The 24,945-nt window shown below is 49.0% G+C and overlaps 1 protein-coding gene across 2 annotated transcripts in view; it reads right to left on the reverse strand.

The window, feature by feature from the left end:
• Positions 1–879: 879 nt before the first annotated feature.
• LOC144729242 (beta-1,4-galactosyltransferase 2-like) overlaps positions 880–24,945 on the reverse strand; it is a 64,022-nt gene continuing 39,956 nt past the window's right edge. The window contains exons 6-7 of one of the 2 annotated variants that reach the window (XM_078609358.1): positions 6,597–6,701; positions 880–2,476 (exon numbers count right to left, since the gene is read on the reverse strand). In XM_078609358.1, coding sequence (XP_078465484.1) covers positions 2,332–2,476; positions 6,597–6,701 — 250 coding nt within the window. In that variant the 3' untranslated portion in view covers positions 880–2,331. The remainder of the gene's footprint in view (positions 2,477–6,596; positions 6,702–24,945) is intronic. The other variant, XM_078609359.1, reaches the window with a different exon arrangement.

The following is a 24,945-nucleotide window of genomic DNA, read 5'->3' on the forward strand; positions in this document are numbered from 1 at the left end:
ATCAAATAAAATGGGGAAAACCCCGTGGACGCATGGGGTGCCATTTGGTAGGCAGCCAAAACCACGTGGATATGGAGATCCCAATCCTCTTGCAATTCGGACACCTGGTGGCTTAGCATGGCGGTGAGCATCCTGTTTAGCCGCTCAACCATGCATGAGTTTGTGGGTGGTAAGGCGAGGTGCGAACTTTGTGTGTGCCCTACAGATTGCAAACCTCCCGTAGGAAGGTGGACCAAAAATTATTCCCTTGATCGGTCAGCAGCCGCTCCGGAGTGCCCTTATCCAGGACGTAGCCCTGGAGAAAGGCCTCCGTGATGGCTGCCGAACGAATGGTTGGGGAGCAGCCAGGCCATAGGCCACCGGGTGAAGTACTCCACCCTGTACCAATAGGTACTTATTACCGCGAGGAGTGACAGGAAAAGGCCCCAAGATATCAAGGGAAACCAGCTCATTCACGCTATAACTTGATTTGACGCTTTCGTGACTGAAGGAATTACTCTTTGGTTCTTTCGGTAAAGTCACATGAAAAGAAAAGAAATAATAAAATACAACGTTTCAATTGCAACACAAGCAACCGTCATCAGTTAGAACTAAATTTGAGAGAGAGACAAAACACAGACACGGAGTCACACAGACAGACACTCCAGAGACCAGGTTTACTTGATGGAACTTGAAATGAGACTGCCTCCCCCCGCCCCCCCACTTTTCCCCCATTCTTTCCCCAAAGAGAAGGCATCTGCCACACGTACCACATAACGTTATGGTCCTACACATCCACGTTGGTTTTCTGTCCGAGCAGCCTATCCCGCTATACACCACTCACCTGTCACTGAAGTTGTACACCGTGGTTGGATGAATCAAATGTTACAAAACACAATCTAGAATGAAAACTCTTTTATTTGAAACAAATATTTGTGTTTAGGTTGTTGTCTTTCTCTCGCACCTCCGTTTAGCGCATTTGGCTACATATGGTGCGAAAGAAGTTCAAGATTCATAAACTACAACCCGTGGCCAGTCGACACCAACTACCACTTAGAAACGGGCTCAGGACAGCTGGGTAATAACGATGATGTAATCCCGTGCGTTATCATCACACAGGAGCAGCTCATTGCTCGCGTAGAGAGAGAGGAGAGGACTCAGAGGCACCAGGAGGAGGAACCACTGATGAGCAGGATGGCAGCAGCACCAGCGATAGTTTTACGCCCCTGTTTTTTTTTTTCTGGTAAGTTTTAATCCCTCTAAGTTTATGTAATTAAAACAAATACTTTACAAGCAGTTTTTTCAATATTGTGTGTCTTTAAATGTGTATGTTTTATTTTAACTTGCGTGGTGAAGTAGGATTGAACTCGTTACCGTACAAGTCAACAAAGCAAGTTGCACCAAAACACACGCACGCCATAAGCACTGCCTAGGAACCCTACGATCATGATCAAATATCGAACTCTTGATGGTGACTGCTTGCAGCAAAATGTGGTCTCGGGAGTAAATTGTGAGAGAAGTGGCATCATTGGGTCTTAGAAAAGCTGTTTGGTACAGACCCTACTGCAAGAAGAAGGAAGCAGAATGAGAATTCCAAGAGAGTTCATTAAACGGTTTTGAGATATCGATTGATCTACTATGTTAATGAACACCTATTAAGTCCGGCATGGCAAACAAGGGGGTCGGTTGGCCAACACCCCGCCCGGCCACCTTTGTCTCCTAAGTTGCAATACTTACATATAATATAGGTTACTCATTTAAGGCGGTCAATTTATTTGAGGCCCAGGACCAGCTCGGATAATTGTCACTGGTGTTGGCCGTGAACAGGAATCAAACTCGTGTTGCCGGGTTCGTCGAGCAGGATAGTAACCTTGCACCACCGTTCCCCACTCGCGAACAAACACATACACACGAACCTACTTTGAAGCTACTACGATGTCTTTGAAGGAGAGTTTCAACTAATCACCAGCTCCATGCTCAAATAACCATTTGACAATGTGAAGTTCACGAAACCTGTTCCCTGCAGATCCACAATTGGATTGTAAATGAGTTTTTTTTTTCTGTAGCAAGTTGCTGTTGTTCTTTGCGTGAAATGTTCTTAGCCCTCAGACGTGTTGACCAATGAACTCGTGCTTAATGACTGATCGATAACGAACATCGTCTCACGTCCTGTGACCAACGATGGCCATTTTCAAATCCCGGCCTCAACATTCCAAACCAGCTGCTCGGTGAAGTCTCACGCAAGAGCGTGTGTCGTTAGAACGTTGGTTAATGAACAATAATCAAGGAACACGTCGGTACAGCGTCGTTAAGATGCTTGACTGGGTGGGAAGCACGACCTGGGGGATTGTTTCAAAGCCGGCTTCCCTGCGGCCCGCCGATGTTCACGGTGAGGTTGGTGTAGAGGGGGCTCATCGTCCGTTTCACCAGCAAGTAGTGCAAAGAATTCAGCCCGTCCCACTTCATCCGTGAAACCGCCCGCCGGATCAGGTTAAACCTGTGGAATAAAAAAAAGCAAAGATCCCCCCGTATAGCGTTTAACAGATTGTTCGGGTAAGTGCGGTTAGTGAGCAACGCCTATGAAGGCCGGCACGGCACACCTATGAGGGTGGCCACCACCACGCCCGGCCACCTTTGTCGTCCCAGTGGTCATGGGTCATGTTTGCGATGTTTACACAGCACACCTGGTAATAAATTGAGGCTGAGTCGACCAAGGTAGGCTCAGGACCACTTCAGATAATCGTCACAGGTGTTGGCCATGAGCAAAACCTAAACTCTGGTCACTGCTTTCATAGCACAGCATGCTAACCGCTATATTACTGCTCTCCACACAATCACGTTCACACACTAACTTTCACATTGGTTCACACACACAAACACTCCCAGCACGATGCTGACTCATTACATCTAGCGGAGGATTGTTCCGCTAAAAAAAATAGTTTTGCGCTTCAGTTTGCAAGTGCGAGTTAGCATTTTAATCAATGTTAAAACATATTTCATTTAAACTGGTTCGTAAGTATACTCTTTGGTTCTGCTGGATAATTTTTTCCGCCTGAGGACGACTGCTTGTGTTGCGATTGAAACGTCGTGATATATTATTTTTTATTATTACTTTTTTCTACCTACGTGACTTTACCAAAGAACCAAAGAGTATCTTTCTTCTTTCTTATATATAAAAATATCCGCACGCTTGCGCTTGCGGGGGATTTGGCTCTCGGACGGTGGGATTTAAGACCGAAATAATTTGCCAGCCGGCACGCCCTAAGCCCCGTGGTGGGAATAGGCTATTCCGTTTTCACGTCCGTAAATTTTAAAGTCGTTTAATGAATTATCGACCGTACCAACTCACGACAATTGCCTGGGGGGGGGGGGGGGCGGACTCTGCCAAGTGATGCGCGTTCGCTCTAGCTCACGGGGGACATTTTATTTTACGCCTTTAACATGCATTAAATATACAAATCACGCTGCCGATTTCTCTTCACATTGTGATGTCCTCTTCCCCCACCCCACCCCAATGCGTGCAGTCACTGCTATAAAGTCCTTAGATATGAATTTAATATTATTAAAGCGCTTACATAGTACTGTATTATTCTGCCTCGGGCGGGGATGGTGAGGGGGGCGGGAGTAGCGGCACAGCCAGCAGCCTGGCAATGTCTCACCTCCTCCGGCTTGCCAATCTAGGCGACGCCGCGGGCTCTGCACGGGACGAGGCGTCATCACGCCAATGTAAAGTACAATTTTATTGCATCTTTCGCTAAGAATTGAAGGTTTATTGTTTACTATTATTAAACAAACAAGTTTACAAATATTACAATGATAATGTTTGTGTGCATGTGAGTCGATGGGTTTCTGTGTGTGTGGCTCCATGTCTGTGTGTAAGTCCATGTGTGTGTCTGTCTTTTTCAAACGGACAACACCCCATGTGTACGTACGTACAAGTGTTTGTCTGTGTGTGTCAGTCCATTTGTGCGCGTATCAGTCGCTGTGTGTGTTAGTCCACATGTGTGTGTAAGTCCATACCTGTGTGTTTCACTAGATGTGTGTGTGTCTAAGTGAATGCGTGTGTATGAGTCGATGTGCGTGCATGGCTCCATCTGAGTGTGTAAGTCAATGTGCGTTTGTGTGTCTATGTGTGTCAGTCGATGTGTGTGTGTGTTAATCCATGTGTGTGTATCTAAAGTAGATGTCTGTGTGTCACAGTCCATATGTCTATGTGTGTGTAGGGCAATGTGTGTGTCAGTCTATGTGTGTGTGTCTAAAGTGCATGTCTATGCGTGTGTGAGTCCATATGTGTGTGTGTGTAAGTCCATGTGTTTGTGTGTGTCAGTCGATATGTCTGTGTGTGTCAGTCCATGGGCGTCTGTGTTAGTCGCTTTGTGTGCATGGCTCCATGTCAGTCAGTGTACGTTCATTTCTTTGCGTGTCTGTAGGTCCATGTGTGCGTGTGACTGAATGTGCTTTATTGACCTGCTCAAGGCCTATGATACCATCAGTAGGCGTGGCCTCTGGGTTGTTCTTCATGCTTTCGGAGTCCCTGACCAGCTGCTCATGATCATCAAAGATCTTCATGATGGTGAACGGAGCCGGGTAAAACTACCTGCCCAGGAGTCAGAGCCATTCCCTGTACACCTTGTGGTGTGTGACTGGGATGTCCTCTGGCTCCCTCATTATTTAACATATCTTTTGACCACGTAGTTCGTGAAGCATTCAATGGCTGTACCTGAGGAATTACCATATGGTACAGAAACAATGGGAGGCTGATCGATGCCCGGGTGCGGTCAAGGGATGGCTACCTATTGCTCAACCATGTTAGGTATGCCGATTCTCTGGTCATTGCTGCTCACTCAGAAGAGGAGTTGGAGGCACTGCTGCTGAACTTGGAGCTTGCCACTAAGAGGTGGGACCTTACCATCAGCCCCACCAAAACTAAGCACCTGCTTGGGTATTTTGTACCATCGGACAATTCACCCCTCACAATTGCTGATGCGGCAGTTGTGGAGAGATTGGAGAGATTCCCATACCTGGCCAGTGTGCTCATAACCGGCTCCGGTTTAACAGCAGAGGTTTCACTCCAAATCAGTCGAGCGCCATATCTTTTCATCGGCTGCGTTACGCTGTGTGGAAGCTACCTGGTCTCTCGCTCCGCATGAAGCTCCAGGTTTTTTCGGCCACGGTAATTCCCTCCCTTCTCTACGCTTGCAAAACATGCACCCCCCTAATGGAACAACTTCATCGGTTAGAAACATTTAGGCTGGCCTGCTAACGATCCATCCTGGGTTTCACCATATGTGTGTGTGTGCGTCTAAGTCGTTGTGTTTCTACGTGTGGGTCAATGTCTGTGTGTAAGTCCATGTGTGTGTCTGTCTTTTTCGCCCGGGCAACGCCGGGTACTTACCACTAGTGGATTCATAAGTGTGGGTGTTCATATGTCAGGTATTAGTAAGTTCAGGACTGCCTGTATTAATTGACAGCAACTCATGTTATGTAATCTACCACGCACCAAAACCTTAATTTTGTGAGCTGTCAAAGAGCTAAAGTAACTTGGTCTTCTTGGAAATAACTGGGTTTTGTTAATAAAACGGATAAATAATATGAATAACGATGACGTCATCTTGTAACTCTGCGTCACCACCACACATGATCCTAATCTTTACAGAGCACCTTCACACTCAAGGCGCCTAATAGAGTAAAAAAAACGGTTACAGATTATAATGTTTTATACTGCAGCGGCATGCAAGGGTTGAGGAATTAAAAAGGATACAGGGATCAAAGAGCAAAAACCATCAAGTGAACTCCGGTCATTCTCGAAGCAGTGGCTTTTGGCTGGCCATTGAACAAAGATGGTCACTGCATCGCACGCATCGCGCGCTGTCAGATGTGCTTCCGATATTAAGTAGCCGCTAGAGTTATGTACTTGCAAAGCATTTAGATTGAAAATATATATTTTTTACTATTTGTGTTTGGTTTGTTGTCCTTCCCCCGCACCTCTGATTAGCACGGTTGGTTACGTACTATGCGAAATAAGTTCAACACACATACATCACGAAAGGAAGGTGATGGACGGGAAAGAAGTGGATGGGCGAGAGGAGGGATGAGGAAGATAATGGACGCACTCTCGCAGAAGGCAATTCAGAGGCGTGAGGAGGAGCAACTACAGACAAGTGGAGAGGCAGCAGCAATGATGTGGTGATGAACTAGGGGTACCAACAATTTCCGAAGCTTTGCGTACTTTTATAAATGAAGGTCTTATCTGACAATTTATCATGAGAGTTTATACATATGGGAGGAAACCAGAATACGCTGATAAACTGTGTATTGGCATATGGGTAAACACTCTATCCAGTACAGATGAAACAGGTGTGGTTAACATTTTTTGCTGTACCGCCTACTGCTAGAGTGAGGGAATGGCTCCTCCACGCCACCCACCCACGGGGATGGGACTTTCACAGCCCATCCATGCGTGATCCATCAACCCTCGGCAATGCTGCCTCCGTAGTGCTGGATTACCCTGCTGACACTTGGAACACAGCCAGCACCACTACCACTGCGCATACTTTGAGGACACAGAGTCATGTTGATTGCGATTCATGATCAGTCCGAACGACCTCTATACTGACCGTTGGGGGTTGGGCTCGTTGTGTGCATCGGCCTTGTGTTTGACCATTGTGTACCTCCCGATCCCCGCTCTGGGCCGGGCGACGTGCATGCCACTCGCCACTGTCCTGCAAAGGGGATTTCAGACAACGGTCGTGAGATGTTAACTCCCTTACCTGGTATACAGGAGGTCGTGGGTTCTATCCCGACCCCGACGCCTGTATATTTTTGGGTTTGCATGTTCTTCCCATGGTGGCATAGATTTTCCCTGGGTCCTCCGGTTTGTCCCTCGACAGTTAGACATGTCTGTTTATATTATTTGGCTGCTGCTATACATTTGCTAATGTTTATAAGCTATAATTTGTGATCGCCAGGTTGCTTTTGAAAAAGAGCAACATAACTCAGTCGGCCTTACCTGCTAAATAATAAATATATTTTAGTTTAGATTTTAGAGCAGGTAACACCCACTTAGCTTTGTTCTTTTTCAGAGGCGACCTGTCCACGTGTCTTGATAGCTCATCATCATCGCAGTCATTTATGTAATGTGATTTGATTGTGGAGCGACTGCATAAGAAAACGCGCTGCGAGAGTGGACGCGGAGCCGCGGCACGGGCGCGCGGTGAGATAATCGCTCGCAGGTGTGGCCGCTCGTGTGCCGCTGTGGACTGCGTTAACGATATATGCGGTGTGCACGGACGCTCGTTGAGATAATACCTCGCAGGTGCGGTTGTACCGCTATGCGCCGCGTTCGCGTGAGTGGTGGTATGCACAGAAGAGTGAACGCGGAGCCGCAGCGTGTGCGCGCGTGCTAGGAGATAATCGCCCGCAGGTGCGAAGATGGTCGCGGCCCTGCATTAGAGTTGGCTGTGGTGTACACGGGTGAGTGTGGGTTAATTCCGTGCAGCGGTGAACCAGCAATTTAGCTATGTCCCTCAGAGAGGGCGCTAGCGCAGGGGGGCCGATCACCCGGTGGAGGAGGGAGCGGACGTCGCGCCCACCTGCCCAGCGAGGGCGGTGGGGTGTATGTCGGCCCTCACACATCTCCTCACGTGCACATCCCGTCAGCCACACGCACGGCCTGAACGTGCATACTATCATCTCTAATGAGCATTTGAGGCAACGCTATTTACAGCCTTGCACACAAAGGCCAGTTAGTGGAAATTCCATATTTTTGTAATAACAGCCATAGAGGGTTCACGTGGGGATTGGCTTGCCGGTCCTGCTTGTAGCCAATAAGGGTTGAGATAGGGACCATGGCCCATGCGTCATCACGACAGGTCATCAGGAGTGATTGGCCTAGCCATTCGGGGCCCCAGCTAATGGGGAGCCGGATGAGGGGCGTGGTCCCGGGATTGACAGGGAACCATCGAGAATGGTCGAAGCTGTCCATGAACGATTGGCTGGGGGAACCACGTGACGAAGGTATTAAGAGCGAGTGGAGGAGAACGATCGGGAGCAGACGGAAACTGACAAGAGCAGGGTCACGCGCGGACGGGGGCTGGGGTTGCCACGTGCGCGGTGGGGACTTAGTGCGTGGTCTGTCCTCTCTCCGTGGTCTGCCAGCAACGGAGAGTGAGTGAGCAAAGTGTATTGTAGAGTGGAAATAAAAGGACCGATTCCGAAGCCGTCTCCTGAAGGATTATTACACTGGTTTCAGAAGTAATTCTGCGACTGTTTGGACGATCGTCAAGATGTCTAAGCACCTCAGAAAAAAGAAGCTGCCCGTGCCTCTGTCGGAGGAAGAGGTCGAGACGGATGAAGATGAGCTGTTGGGAGCTACAGCCCTGGTGCCGCCGGCTGACGACGCTCGCCTCGACGCCTCTCAGCGTCGACCGGGGGAAGATGCGACCACCGCAGGACCGATAGACGAATGGCGGCTGATGGCGGAGCAGATTGAGTCGTTGCGCGCAATTCTGCTAAGCCTGGTGACCGCGGTGGCGTCCTCACCAGCCGTGGGTCGCCAGATCGCCGATCAGCTGGACGCCGCGGGAAGGGGTCCTGCTATGGAAGCGGGACCCGCCATTGCTCCTGCCACGCGGGAGGACGCCGTCGTCTTGGGTGGGGCGGCTGCGCCGGAGTCGTCGGCCGCCATTTTGGGCGCACCTGCTACCACGCGGCCGCCGGACGCCATTTTGTCTGCACCGAGTGGAGAGCGGGAACGGCGGCCGGAGACGCCCGCGGCACGCGCCTGCCACCGCGGACATCGCCTTCCACAAATAAAAGAATTCATCGCCGGGGGCGATTGGAGTGCTTTTACGTGGCGCTTCGAGTCGGCTTTTAGATCTGTCAACTGGACGGAGGAAGAAGCGCTGGGAGCGCTACCTACGCTGCTCGATGATGTGTCTCTGGGAGTCTTCCGCTCCATCCCGGCGTCCAAGAAGAAGACACTGCAGGATGCGTTCACAGAGATGGCGGAATTTTACGACCCACCGACATCGGCCACCAGAAAATTTATGTCGCGTCGCCGGGCACCGGAGGAATCGCCGTTGGCCTATCGGGGGGCGTTGATGGCGATGGCCATGGCAGCCTACCCCGACGCAATGGCCGAGCATTTGGATCCACTAATCCTTTCCCGCATGCTGGAGTTGTCTCAGGAGCTCAACATCTCTCTACCAGTGTGCGGCCACGAACCGCTTTCATCGCGGTGGGTGGCGCGCTGCCTGGACGCTAAGTTTAATATCAAGCGGTGGGACCAGATGGCGGCGTGGACGGGGAAACCCGAGATCGACGGGCCGCCTCTGGGGTGGTCTCCGCGACTGGTTGTCCACTGCTCCGACGACTCGGGCGACGACGACAGCTGCTGCTGTCCCACATAGGATTCCGGGCCGGCGGCTGCGCGACCAGCGGGACGACTACACGGGCCGACCGCGGGCGAGGGCCGGGTCGTCCGACCACCGGCCGACGTCGGCCGCGTGTTTCAAGTGCGGCAGACGGGGCCACTTCGCCCGTGACTGCCGCTGCCGACCTCTGCTGTCGCCTCCTCCGCCAAGGGGACCTCCATCTCCTCTACCTGCCACGGAGCTGCAACAACCTCGGGCGAGTCGGCACAAATTGGACACCCGGCAGGTCGTGTCACATCACTCATCCACTCGCACTCATTCTTACACTCCTAAGGCCAATTTTACTTCTCCTGCTCCATTGACACGCTCTGCTACACAGTGGAAGAAATTGGCTCACAGGATTGTGGCTGCGGCGTCGGGCTCGTCGACGGTACGCGGTACCATCGACGGCGTTGACGTCCGTATCTTGGTGGACACTGGCGCATCGGCTACCATCATTTCGGATGTAATTTTTCATTTGTTGTCCATTCCTGCATCGAGAATACGCAAGGTTAATGATGCGTGTGTTGCCGCCAATGGGGGGAGCATGGGTATCTGCGGACAGGTGGATGTGAGCATCGCTATCGGAAATATTACCGCTGTAGGACCTGTGTTAATTTCTCGCTCGCTAGCTGTTCCATGCTTGTTGGGGACGGATTTCCTGCGCCAGATGCCGTTGCGAATACGGGTCGACCAGGACTGTTTGGAAATGCCGGGGGGTCATAGGATGGCGTTCCTGCCTTCCCTGCTGGCCAAGGCGCCTACAGGTAACGCAGTTACTGCTGTAGTTGTGGCTACGGTGGAAGTTCCATCGGGAGCGCAAATGCTCATTCCGCTACGTTACCGAAAACCGCTTCAAATGGGAAGGGGTGCGAAAGGCGTGCTATTATCCCCATCGAATTCCGTATCGAAATCTTTTTCTTTGGCGGCGGCACAAACGATTGTGCGCCCAGGTCAGGCACCTTTCATACAGGTCTTGAATGGGGGACCTGATCGCGTTGTTGTTCCGGAGGGATCGGTGCTGGCTCACGCCACTACCGATTTCGCCTCTTGTGAAAAACCGCCGCGTGCTCGGATGCCTGCTGATGGGTCTCCGCATGATCGTTCACAAGAACGCTGGATCGCGGATTTATGCGGAGAGAATTCTTCCTTGTCAAATGAACATAGGAACGCCTTGCGTTCGCTGTTGCTGCTGTACGCTGATGTGTTCAGCAGGAATGATTTGGACCTCGGACGCACATCGCTTTTGTCGCACCATATTGAAACCGGTGCATCGCCACCTGTCTGTATGCACCCTCGCCGCATGAGCCCGGCGGAAAGGGAACACGTGCATGGGGCGGTAGATGAATTGCTGGCGGCGGATATTATCTCGCCATCCAATAGTCCTTGGGGCGCGCCCGTCGTTTTGGTGAAGAAAAAAGATGGTGGTACGAGGTTTTGCGTTGATTTCTGCCGGTTGAAAAAAATCTCGGTAGCGGACGCGTACCCCTTACCGAGGATGGATGACTCATTGGATGCTTTATCGGGTGCTAAATTATTTTCCACCCTCGACCTGTCCTCGGGCTTCTGGCAGCTTCCCCTCGATGACGAGTCAAAACCCAAAACGGCATTCCGCACACCGCAAGGCCTCTTTGAATTTAATCGGTTGCCGATGGGCCTGAACGCGGCTACGGCCACGTTTCAGCGGCTCATGGAATTGGTGTTGGCGGGACTGCAGTGGGAAACGTGCCTCATATATCTAGACGATATAATTGTCTTTAGCCGCACGTTCGAGGAACATCTCCAACGCCTTGAGACAGTTTTTCAAAGAATGCGTGCGGCTGACCTTAAGTTTAAACCGAGGAAATGCCACCTCCTGCAACACTCCGTCCGTTACCTGGGTCATATTGTCAGTTCGGACGGTGTATCCACTGACCCTCTGAAAACGAAGTGTGTACGTGAGTGGCCCACACCCACTTCGGTGGGTGATGTTCGGCGGTTTATTGGATTCGCTTCCTATTATCGCCGCTTCGTTAAGAACTTTGCGACGTTGGCAAAACCATTACATGCTCTGACTGGCAAAAATCAAAGGTTTAAATGGGGGGCGGAGGAAGAAATTTCCTTTATGGCACTTCGGGACCACCTCGCCACGGCGCCTACGTTAGATTACCCAGATTTTTCACAGCCGTTCATCCTTGATACGGATGCTAGTGATATTGGCATTGGGGCCGTTTTGTCGCAACGTAAGGACGGGGTTGAGAGGGTGGTGGCGTATGGCAACAGGGTTCTGTCCCCTGCGGAAACGCGATATTGCGTGACAAGGCGGGAACTTTTGGCAATTGTCCATTTTGTTCGATTGTACCGACCGTACCTGTATGGACAGAAATTCCTGGTCCGCACTGATCAAGCGGCTTTGCAATATTCCCTCAAATTGGATCAGCCGTCAGGCCAATTGGCCCGGTGGTTGGAATCGTTACAGGAATTTTCCTTCGATATAACGTACCGAAAGGGAGCCCGTCATGCGAACGCTGATGCGCTCTCAAGGCTGCCACCCGTTCCTCCGTGCACTTGCCTGACAGGCACGCACCGCTGCGCCGCACCGCCCACGTCGCCCTGCCCGGTTATGGGGGCGATAGCGAATGAGGATGACGCAGGGGCGAAAGCGAAAAAGGAGGACCAGCTGGTGTCGGTGGACACCGATGATACCTTACGGCTGCCGCACGCGGTCTGGTTGCGCGTGCAGGAGGCCGATGCCTCGCTGTCTCCACTACGTAAATTGGTTGGGAAACAGAAATCGCAATTGGCGGGCTGGAAGTGGCAGATGTTCCGGGGTAAGTCGGGATTGCTAATGTGTACCGACGGGGTGTCTGACCGACCACGCTTGGTGGTGCCTACTTCGCTTCGCTACGACCTGCTCCGTGCTCTGCACGCTGATAAGTTGATGCACCTCGGCGTCCAAAAGACTGTGGCCACGATGCAAAAGGATTTTTTCTGGGCCGGTATGCCGGCCGACATCAATGATTTTGTCCGCTCGTGCCATGACTGTGCGAAAAGGAAGCCGCCTCGGAACCACTATGTACCACCGATGCGTTCCATTGAAGTGTCTCGTATTAACGAATTAGTGGCTCTCGACATTCTGGGGCCGTTTCCCCCGTCGGCTAGGGGCAATAAATACCTTCTGGTCGGGGTGGAATATTTTTCTCGATGGCCGATGGCCTGGCCTCTGCCCGACCAAACGGCAGCGTCCATCACCGACGCTTTCTTGAACGGGTATGTCATGGACAAGGGGGCACCTGAAAGGCTGCTCACAGATCAAGGCCGGAATTTCTCCTCTAAATTGCTTAGGGAAGTTTGTGACGCGCTAGGTACAAAGAAAGTTCGCACCTCTCCATACCATCCACAAACAGATGGTATGGTGGAACGATTCAACCGTACCCTTTCCGCTATGCTTTGTCACACGGTCAGTGAAAAGCAAACTGATTGGGACTTGCACATACCAGGCGTCTTGGCGGCATACCGCATGGTTCCGCACACGTCCACGGGATACTCACCGTTTTTTTTGATGTATGGCCGTGAAAATGTTCCACCCATCGATGTGCATCTGGGTACGCCGAGTAAACAACCGTCCCACTCCCTGCCTGACCACGTGCGTGACTCGCTTGAACGGAAGCGCGAGAGGCTGCCCGGTATGCGACGGCCCGTGCTCAGGCAAGGAACGAACGGTACGCGCATCGATCGCATACTCGCATGCCTTGGTCAGTGGGAGACCTGGCGTGGCTCCACTGCCCCCAGGTACCGGCGGGCACATCCCCTAAACTGCACAGGCCATGGCGGGGGCCTGTGACGCTCGTAGACGTTCGGAACTCGCAAAGTATCCGCGTTCAATATGGCAAACGTCGGTGGTATGTTCATTCCTCGCGACTTAAACCCTATGTTGACGCGCGTGTCGGTCCTTCATCCCCAATAGCTGACCTGCCGGGTTCTGCTGGGCCGACTACGCCGATTGACACGCCCGTTGATCCCAGGGGGGATTGTGTTGTGCCTCCTGCAGATGAACAGGTTCTGAGGGCTGAGGAAGCCCCCGCTGCCCCCCCTCCAACGGGGCCCGCCCTAGACGTGACCAAGCACCAACAACCGACTTCTTCTTCGAGCCTGCCACCTCCTGTCCATCCGGAAGCAAAGCGACCTTGCGCTGGGAGCGGAGAGGGTCCCGCGTCGCGTACGCGGGCGAAATCTCTTCCGTTTCGTTAACGTTTGATCGTTTCGTTGATTCCCTGTCGTTACCGCGCTGCAGGCGCGCCCTAATGTATGTTGTGATTTTTTTTTTTGTATTATTATGGGTGACTGTTTTAAATGTTGTTAGGCGCGGGAACGCCGGTTCACCCTCAAATTGTTAAACGCACCTTGGTGCCCTAATAAGATGTTGCGGAATTGGTTCTTCACCCTTTTCCCAGCCGAGACGGCTAAATTTTTTCACCGGGGGGGGGGTGATGTAATAACAGCCATAGAGGGTTCACGTGGGGATTGGCTTGCCGGTCCTGCTTGTAGCCAATAAGGGTTGAGATAGGGACCATGGCCCATGCGTCATCACGACAGGTCATCAGGAGTGATTGGCCTAGCCATTTGGGGCCCCAGCTAATGGGGAGCCGGATGAGGGGCGTGGTCCCGGGATTGACAGGGAACCATCGAGAATGGTCGAAGCTGTCCATGAACGATTGGCTGGGGGAACCACGTGACGAAGGTATTAAGAGCGAGTGGAGGAGAACGATCGGGAGCAGACGGAAACTGACAAGAGCAGGGTCACGCGCGGACGGGGGCTGGGGTTGCCACGTGCGTGGTGGGGACTTAGTGCGTGGTCTGTCCTCTCTCCGTGGTCTGCCAGCAACGGAGAGTGAGTGAGCAAAGTGTATTGTGGAGTGGAAATAAAAGGACCGATTCCGAAGCCGTCTCCTGAAGGATTATTACATTTTTATGGCAGAAGGGAGGCGGGGTGATTCTCTTCGATTTGATGTCTGTTGATTTCCCTACCACAAAGTTTATTCATACCTGATTTTTTTGTAAAATTGCGCAAGTAAAATGTTGTGTTGTACACCCTCCTCCACCGGAGGCAGACAATTTAATAAAGTTTCAACGTGAAGTACTATTAATTACTGCTTGCGTAGCATCGGCTCAGCACGGGCGCGATGCTGTTTAGCGATCCACATGGACACCATGTTTAACGAATATGTTATAAGGTCAGGCTCATTATAAACAAAGTGCTTGCCACAAATGAACCAAATATCTTATTCATCTGGTCAAGAAGCATAAACCATCACGTAAACTCCGGTCACCCTTGCAGCAGCGGATTTTGGTTAACCATTGAACAAAGATGGTTACCGCATCCCGCACTTGCAGATGTGCTTTTTTGGCTGCCTGGAATGCTCTTCCTTCCGATATTAGGAAGCTATTGAAGCTATGCAATTTTTTTATATAAATTGAAAACTAATTTCTTTAGAACTGCTTTTTGCTATTTGTTTGTTGTCCTTCTCCCACATCTCCAATTAGTACAGTTGGCTACATATTGTGCAAAAGAAGTTCAACATACATATGAAAGAAGACGCTGGGCCTCTTTGTCCATGAGGTAAGTCTTTTTTTCTACGGGAGGGATTTGTGATGCCACAGCTGCGAAGCCGCTCTACGGGCGCCCCACCTACGATCTCACCACCAAGCGACGGGACCGACACTGCTTCCCCCTCACCACCCCCCACATAAACACACACCCCCACATAGAGCCCCGAGGGGAGGTCACCTGGCCGACAGGTTTTCACCCAGAAGCCCTCTCATGAGGATAATCTTCACGGTTTCCTGCGGCCAGGGAATTGGGCGATCTCCCCCAATGCTAACTCGCACCGCGGCGCCGTGACTTGGGTTGAAATTACATGGTCACGACGGGGCTGCCCAGCCACCGCGGTTAAGACACACACCACACACACGGGTCGGTAGGCAGGAAGGGGGGCAGAGCCACGAACAGCGGGGAAAAAAGGGCAGGTCCTCTGATTAGTCAGGAGCGTAGCGACAAATCTGGATGCGGACGTCGCTGAGAGCAACGGCTCAGGACTGGAAATCCGAGCGATCTGATTGGCTGGGAAGGCCAGCGGATCAGCGGCGAAGTTTCTTTGATGTAGGTAACAATAAAGGTGAGAGAAGGTAGAGATGAGTCAGTCGTGTTCTTTTGAAGTTGGAGATCGGAGTAATCACCGAGCCAGCCACTGGATCGTCCGTGAGACGTGTCCCAGCGCAGCCAGGCACCATGAGAACTTCGTGCAGCCTCCCCTCTCCATGGCTTCCCGCACATCCGAGCTGAACCGACCCGACGACTCGTGGTGCCGCATCATGGGGAGGGGAGCCGGAGAGCGGCAACCCTCTCTCCGAGAACGAGGAGTCAAGCAGCAGCAGCTCTCACATGAGTGAGGAGTCCGGTGCCCACAGCCTTCCCAATATCAGCCCTCCGCCGGGGGAGGACTCTGGGGCCAGCAGCCTCAACAGATTCACACGTTTACTCGCTTTCTCTTGCAACGTCTCGAACTCCACCTCCCCTCTCTTAACCTTTTCCTGGCTCCGCCCTTCGATCCACTGTCTCCACCAATCCTCATCTCTTCCCCTCTCATCAACTAACCATCCCCCCATCTCAATCACTGACTTTCCTGCTATTTTCTCTTTTGAACGTCCCAGCCAATCCACTTGTTCCCCGTGCCCTAACCAATTAGAGCGTGAAGTGTTTTCTCCATCCTTCTTGATTGACCGGCGCTTCTTAGTCTTTGGCGAGTAAGCGCCGCTCTGTTCTCTAGTTCCAGGGTCTGTGTGGGACGAATGCTACACATACATTAACAACTGGGTACAGGCGCCTACTGGCACAAGACAGAGGAAAGTATAAACAAATTACGAAATGTACAGTGGACACCTACGGGCTATCTGGCCATGGATTGTGATGATGACGAATTAATTCTATGGGAATCTGTGTGAGTGTCTCTGTGTATGTAGCGGGGAGCGGTAGTGTCGTGGTTAACGCGCTCTGCTACGAACCTGGTGACCCAGGTTCGACTCATGCTCACGGTCAACACCAGTGGCGATTATCTGAAGCGGTCCAGGGCCTCTCCTAGGTTGACAGCCTCAAATAAGTACCTGATGCGATATGTAAACATCGCTAGTAGGGAGACAAATGCGGCCGAGCGTGGTGTTGGCCACCCATCCCTTGGTGTGCCTTGCTGGCCGTCATAGGTGTTATACGGGGATCTTTGTCTTTGGGGGGGGGGGGGCGGGGGTCTGTACAATGGTGCTAGAAAGATGTGCCACTAATTGAGCATATTGGCACGACAAGACAGAGGAAAGGGGAATCAAATTATGAAATGTGCTGTGGACACCTACGGGCTATCTGCCCAAAGATCGTGATGATGATAGGAGCTTTGCTCCTCGTAGTCACAGTCAGCAGCATCAGCCTCCAAAATAAAGTGATGATTGGCTGAGTCAACACTCCCCACCCTTGATCTGTGATAGTGAACTCTCGAACCCTCGGCTATTGCGAGGCACTCGCTCTACCGCTCTGAGTCAGTCAAGGCGAGGTAAGGAACTCACTCGGCAATATCAATATTAAATACATGGGCAGATCTCGCTTAGCGCTCCTCAAGATGCGTATTCCCTCAGTGAAGCGAGCTCTAATTGAATCAACGCTCAAAGGGGTCATTGTATCTATCTTCTATCTCTCTATATAAAAGTCAAAAATTGTGGGTTTGTGTGTGGTTTGTGTGTGGTCGCGCGCTTGGCTCTCCAACGGTGGGGTATAAGATAAAAAAAAATATATAGCCAGGTACCACGCCGTAAGCCCCACGGTCAACAAGCGCGATTCCTTTTTTACATCCGTCAACTTTAAATTAGTTTAATTAGCGATTTTGTGAGATTTTTTGTGCGTTTCACTATTATTTATTTATTTCTGAAGCGTTTGTAATATCGTTGAAGACTCTTGGACGCCGGGGTTGAGGCACACGTATTTATTCCGCAACAGTTGTCACAACCGCGGACATACAACACTGGAGGGTGTATCGGCCCCCTTATCCGGCTAGCTGGGAATACACTGTTAGCTATCTCTGACCTACCTCCTAGTCCTCCACTAACGGGCTAGGGGAGGCTGTCTGGCCCGACACTGGTAAGTCGGGCTACGGTACCCGGAGTCCCAGAGCACTAGCTCTGGTTCTCGGGACCACGCCGCTGGCTCGGTCCTGCTCGGCCCTGACAAGGGCGGCGACCCAGGGGAGTCCAGGGCTCTAGCTAGACGATCTTCGGTCTTCACTGGTTTAGCCTAACATTGTTCCCCGAGCTCTCCGGCTCATCCCCTTTTATACCAAAACCCCCCGCTGAAGGGTGGGGCCCCCGGGGGATCACAACTCCGAGCCAGCCCCCCAGGCTGCCCGGTGCGGACGTCGTTGAGAGTACCTCCCCGTGCACTCACGAAGCCCCGCCCACTGTGTTTGTTTCCCGTGTGATCCTATGTATACAGCCCCTCCGTAACACCCCTACACGTGCACGACCATACCAACTCACGCGCCTTTGGTGGGGGTAACGGCCCATGCCAAGTCGCACGCCTTCGGTGGGAGTGAGGGAGACATTTTCTTTCGTGTTAAAAATGCTATAAAAATGCAGTGTTAAAAATGCTATACAAATACAGCGTTAAAAATGCTAAAAATACACCAAACGCTAACGTAAATTCTTCACTGTGTCATGCCCCCCCCCCACCCCGATGCACGCAGTTACTAATATATATAGTCGCTAGATGCTCGCACTATAGGCAGTAGGCCTTTTATTTATTTATCACGTGCGCACGACCATACCAAGTCACGCGCCTTTGTGGGGGGGCATTTTCTTTCGCGTTAAAAATGCTATAAAAATACACTAAACGCTCAGGTAAATTCTTCACTGTGTGATGTCTCCCCCACCCCGATGCGTGCAGTTATTACTACTATTCAGTCGCTAGATGTAGCAGGTATCACCACAGTCGGTATTCACTGCTGTAATCATAGCAGGTACCACCACAGCCAGTATGCACTGCTCTAATCATAGCAGGTACCACCAGTCAGTACGCATTGCTGTTAGACTTTTAAGAGTAGTTTTGAATTATTTTGAAGACCCGGGCAAAGCCGGATACTTCCCGCTAGTTATTTTATACAACACAGATATGCGTTCCGGACAGTATAGTGCTATGCCACTACATGTATTAAGTCATGGCTATATGATTACTTAATAGTAGCCAAATGTGTTGTAGAGCCCTGACATGAACATTGCAGGACCTGACAATATTTTGCACGTGGTGATCAAACGACATATTCTCGTCGAGTAAGGTGCCGATGCTCTTTAGTGGAGTAGAAAACTGAATCCTGAAGTCTGCAACTGCCACACCTAATCTTCCCACACTTATTTTCACCTGAGCCAAGAGGGACAACCAACAGTACTTTCTATTTTCTTGGATTAAGCAGCATTTACTTTCGTGCAAACCATACAAACACCACTTGCGTGCAATCTTCGAGATATTGCTGAGGCTCTCCATATCTAACTTTGACTTCACTGTGGTGTATAATTTTGTATAATCAGCATATCTATGGAACTGGATGTCATGTGATGAGATGCCAAAGAAACGTAAAAAATAGGAAGGGCCTGAGGGCGGTTCCCTGTTTTATGACAACTAGGCATGGCATAGGAGATGACTGTTCATCACCCAGCTTGACGAACTGTGATTGACCATGCAGGTAGAACGCAATCCATCCCAGTGCCGTACACAATACACGAACCTTTAACTTAGCCCCAGGATGAGTATCTCATGGTCACTGGTGTCGAAGGTGGCTGAGAGATCGAGGCCAACCAATGCTGCGGTAGACTGGTCATTCATGACTTTGTAGAATTCATAATCGATCTTTAGTAGAGCTGTCTTAGTGCTGTGGAACTTCCGGTACGCCGAATGCAACCTGTTGAATCTGCCCATTGCAAGAATGTGGAGAAGTAACTGCTGCAGCTAAATGCACTCTATTTCTTTTTGAAAGTTTGCAGATTTGAGATTGGGTGATGATTCCGGGGTGACTAAGGATCAAACAAACCTTTTTCAGGAGTGGTGTTAGCTGTGCAATTTTAAACCAGTCTGGGAAACAGCCCTCGCTGAATGAAAGATTTCCGAGGTTGACAATCAGCAGTGCAAGCACGTCCAAGCATGATGTGAGAATCGATGTATGGATGTAGTCAAGCGGCGATGTCTTATTCGGCAGCCATGCGATGAACTTCTACACCTCAGCCACTGACATTGGTGCCAGGTTTTGTGATAGGTTCCAGGTTGATCAAGCTCATATAGCTGACTGTGTAGCCTTCAAGTTTGAAAATGCCGCCTTGAACGTCGCACGTACTGTGCACAAATCGGGGTGACTGGTTGATGGGTGGTTGGAGTGCACTTCACGACACGGCACAGAGCACGGAGGTTCTGTAAGTAAGTAATACTGTCTTGAAACTAGTTTTCTTCCAAAGATGCTCTAGTCTCCTCCGGGTCTGCTTCGGTGTGATCGCTTCCGATGAAAGTTACCATGCACTTTCCCCATTTTATGTGTGCTTGTTCAGATGGGCACGAGTTCACTAAAAACAGCAGTTATGTACATTTATAATTGAGCTGCAAATTAATCGACCGTCGATGGAGGATTAGACACACTGATAATGACTTGGATGTTCTGACCGAAAGTATGGTGGGATCAAAACGTTTGTAGTCTCTGTATAATATCGTTGTCATCAACTGTGATCTCAAATACCCACACCTCCAATAACATTGGTCACAATTACGACATTGGTGGATGTGAAGATGTAATCCATTATATTAGGCCACTGTACGCGAGCTGTATCGTTCAGTTTCGTTTCGACAAACGGGCCCCTACTTTTTCTTTTGTCAATATGTTCAACGTTAATAAAAGGTATCCAAGCAAAACGTTCTCCACGCATTATCCTGCAGTTAATGAGAAAAGTGTCATTTATTGGCGCACTATATTGACTGCGTATTGAGACATATAAAACTGTTGAGCTAGATTTTCAACCAATCAGCATCGAAAATGTTAGTAGGTCAGAGCCAAAATCAAGCCAATATCACTACGCACATGTAAACATGGAGGAGGACGTAAGCAGTGCAGCTTCATCTGATAGCGGCGATCAAGCTCGATTAACACCCGTAAAGTGTATTTTTCATGTCGGAAACGATGGTGGGAAAGGTCCGCAGCCCTGTACTGAAGTCAGATGGAAAAAAAATCAAGCAATGTGCGAAGGAATGGCTCAAAACGTCGGACACTACGGAGCTAGCTATTGCTAATAAACATGTTGCCCTCCTGGACAAACCGGTCTCTGATGTCCCAACAAACTACGGGTTTCACCCGGCCTGCTATCGGCGTTTTATAGACAAAAAACGCTTGACTTGTGCACTAAAGCGTCAAGATAAGACTGAACGGTTGAAAAGACTTGTAACCCCGGTTGAAAGCTCTGAAACAGTTTCGCCAAAGAGGCTGCGTTCCAAGTACAGCTTGATGAAGGTTACCCCTACCACAACAACCACTTCTTCAAAGCCATCAACAAGCCAGCACGTTCTGCCTAAAATGTGCATAATTTGCAAAATGTTTGATCGGTTTATTACAATCAACAGAAAGCGCCAGCTTGACAAGTTGGTGCAGTCTGAGACAGAAAATGCAGGTATGTTTACTCACTTGAATTGAATGTTATGCAAGCTAATATATTGCCAACTGGGTTTATAATTTATTCTTCATATCTTTAATATAGGACTTCTTCGTGAGGCAGCTCAAATGAAATCAGATGAGAGCATTCTGACACATTCGTGGGAAAGACTGCATTGCAATCGAGGTCCGATACCACAAATCCTGCTATCGAGATTGCACAAGATTTCTCAGCAAAACTGAAAAAACAGATAGGTAGGTACAAAAAAATGTTCGTTCACAAATCTGTGGGGTCACTCCAATTACATTTACATATTGCGTGTGAATGCAATGTAATTCCAAAATCAAATTATTTCTCTATAGAAGGTAGGGCTTTAAATACACATGTCCTATCTAATGCTCTTGGTGCCCTTCACAATTTTCTATACATACAAAAGGACCAAGACTATTTAAAATTTAATTTTAGTGACATCTGATATTCAAATTTAATTAATTACTTGTTTATTTGGTCGTGACAATGCATGTTAATTAATCTCTTACCCCCTGCCTGAACCGAGTGCATTTTTTCCATTTTGGCTTTACCCAAATCTAAAATCTTCTCAACTGGAGAGCAACAGTGTAATGCCTCAAAAACATAGAAACCAAGGCACTCTCAGCGTAATGCCTCATTTGAAAGCTATGACCTACTAAAGTGATTGTAACTTTGTTGTCACATTGTTGCCGCGTTTTTGTCACATTATTGTTGCGTTTTCGTTACGTTTTTGCGTCACTTTTTTGTGGCTTTTTGTCATGTTTTTGTCGTTTTTTTGTTGCCTTTTCATTGCTTATTTTCATTGCTTTTTTGTCATGTTTTCGCCTTGTTTTTGTCACTTTTTTGCTGCGTTTTCATCCTGTTTTTCGTCGTTATTTTGATGCTTTTTTAAGCTTTTATGTTTTGGGTTGCCAAACTGGAGAAAATGTACTCGGTTCAGGTGGGGGTTAAGAGGTTAACATACATCAGACTCATGCATGTAAACACGCCACACGGATTGTATTCATGGAATAATTAACATCTGTTTACCCGCACTCACACTCTAAAACACACAAACTCATTCATCCTGACATAATGTACATGTTTTCATTTGCCTATCAGCGAATAGTTGCTTTGCAGATGACTCATTATGACTTTCTGTTTTCCTATTTCAGAGCACGTTACTCAAATGTCCTGCAGTATCAGAGAGGCTACAAAGCATTCTGCAAAACAGTGATTGAGGATCGCCTAATCGAGAAGCAAAGAAATTCTCCGGATGACGAGGCTTGTGCAGTTGTTTTGTAAGGCTATAAAAGAAGAAGAAGGATATGACGTTAGATCATACAGGTAATAATTATACAATTGTGAAGTTTGTGTTCCCACATAAATGTTGGCTATAAAAACCCAAGTTAGAACAGTGATTTGTTTTCTGTGAAATTATGAATTGTTGTATTGTTATCTTCTATGACAAATATCTCTTATACCTCGTATCTCCTGCTCCTGGTTAAATGTGAAATTGAAACATATTTTATTCACCCACAATTAAGTCACTAAAAAGGTGTCTCTATTTTACAGGTCCGATCTGCTGAAGCCTTTCCTACAGCGAGATTATCCACAACTACTCTTCCATAAACCTGTGAGACGGAATCTCAGCGAGATGGTGTTTTGTGAAGGACTGTCAGCTACAGACTTTATGGAGCCAATGTCGACCTCAAGTACTGAGACTGAAAAAGATAGTGACAGTGCAGAAGATATCGGTGAACTCTCTCGTGACACTGCATCTTACACAACACATGAGGTCTACAGTTCAGACAGAAAACATACTTTGTTCTCTGCTGGCATCATAGTGCAACAAGCTATGCGAGGTACTTCTGGTATGACAATGCCATGGCCACCACTGTCAACAGATCTGAATATTGATGCAGCAGATACCATGGTACATGTGGAGCTGTACAATCTGATTGGCTGGTGTACTGGATCATCAGATGAACCTATGTTTGATTAGAAAGTACAGTTGCCTGAGGATACCAACAGGAGATTACTGTCCATCTGCCAAGACATAGCATACCTGGCATCAAGTGGTAAAAAGCCTACACCTAAATCCCTTGCATTAGGACTGACCGTTAGGCACTTAACCGGCTCTTCCCAATTGTTAGATATTCTGAGCAGACTTGGACACTGCATATCAACATCAAGTACCATTGGTTTTGAGACAGCCTTAGCCGAATATCAGCTGGCTACCGGAACAGATATACCAAAGTGTATGTCAAAGCAGCATCCAACCGTTTTGGTCTGGGATAACATTGACTTTGGGGAGGAGACCCTGTCTGGACGAGGTACTACCCACCACACCAATGGTATAATGGTTCAGAGTAAAATGAAAAGCGAAGACCATAGGAGAACTGTGTTCATCAGAAAAGGTGTAAGGACACTGCAACCACAAAAGAGTGTTCTGGACCTATACATTCATACCAAGAGACAGGGCCCTCAAGAGCTAAATGTTCCTCTGCTGGAGTATAATACTGTCCCATCTATGGAGCTGGCACAAAAACTGATACAATCTATGTGCTGCTAAAATATAGCTGACATGCAGTATCAGACACTTCTCTTCCAGGATGGACTGGGTTTAATTGTTCTACTCAGACTAGCTCACTGCCAAAATCTGCTCTCTACTATCTACCAGTTATAGAGGCTTCCCCTACAGAAATGACCACTGTAAACACCATACTCACTAGAAGTGTGGAAATTGCTGATCGACTAGATTTGGAGAGTATTGTTACTGTGTATGACCAGGCTATATACGCTAAAGCGAAACAAATGAGGTGGAAAGACCAAAATCTGATGCAGCGTATCATCCCAAGACTAGGTGAGTTCCACACAGCCATGTCCTTTATGGCAGTGATAGGCAAACGTTTCAAAGAAGCAGGACTACAGGATATGCTGATTGAATCAAATGTGGTAGCTGTTGGTTCAATAATTAGTGGACATCACTACAACCGTAGCATTCGTGCACACAAACTCCTATTTGAGGCAATGCATATCTTGCGGTTGAGGTAATTTCTTCAGTCCCTTCCTGAGCAACAGCACACTCGTTACATATCAGCCATGGAAGATCTAGTACGAGAGTACAAGTCTGAGGCAGGATTTTGATCTAACTCAGTGTCTGACATATTATCAGATATGCTGTCCTGCTATGATAGATATGTACATGAGATGAACTCTGTTAATCCCACCTTTGGACTTTGGAGCTCATACATTGAAATGGTTCAACTGTTACTGTTACTGTGTTTCATTAGAGCAACCAGAGACTCTGACTGGAGCCTTCACTTAGCAACAGTGAGACGTATGCTGGCATTGTATTTTGCATATGACCGCCAAAATTATGCAAGGTACCTATCAGCATATTGGGTCGAGATGATCAATCTTCCAAAGACTCATCCACACTGCTATGAAGAAGTTACTGCAAAATGAAACTGGACAGTACAGCGTAAGGATGCTAACAGGTTCTCATCCATAGCTTGTGACCAAGCAATAGAATAAACCTGCAACCGTGATTCAAAGACCAAAGGCGGCATAACTGGGATAACATTGAACAGAGGTGCTGTCCAGCGATGGATACTGTCTCATCCTGAACGTTCTGCAATCACAAGGCAGTGTGAAATGATGGCTGGAATGCAACATGAAGAGAGGGGTCATAAAGAGTTGGATGCAACAATAATTGCAAAAGACAATGCTGCTGTTATATCTTTGGTTTCAGCGGTTGAGTCTATGATCAATCCCTTCCTGCCTCGTGAAGATCTTGTATGTGTAGTGGTGATAAGCGCTGGGGTGAGGATCGTGTGGCAGCGCG

The sequence above is a fragment of the Lampetra planeri genome, chromosome 31 (assembly GCF_965212315.1).
Source record: "Lampetra planeri chromosome 31, kcLamPlan1.2.h2, whole genome shotgun sequence".
Lineage (NCBI taxonomy): Eukaryota > Metazoa > Chordata > Hyperoartia > Petromyzontiformes > Petromyzontidae > Lampetra > Lampetra planeri.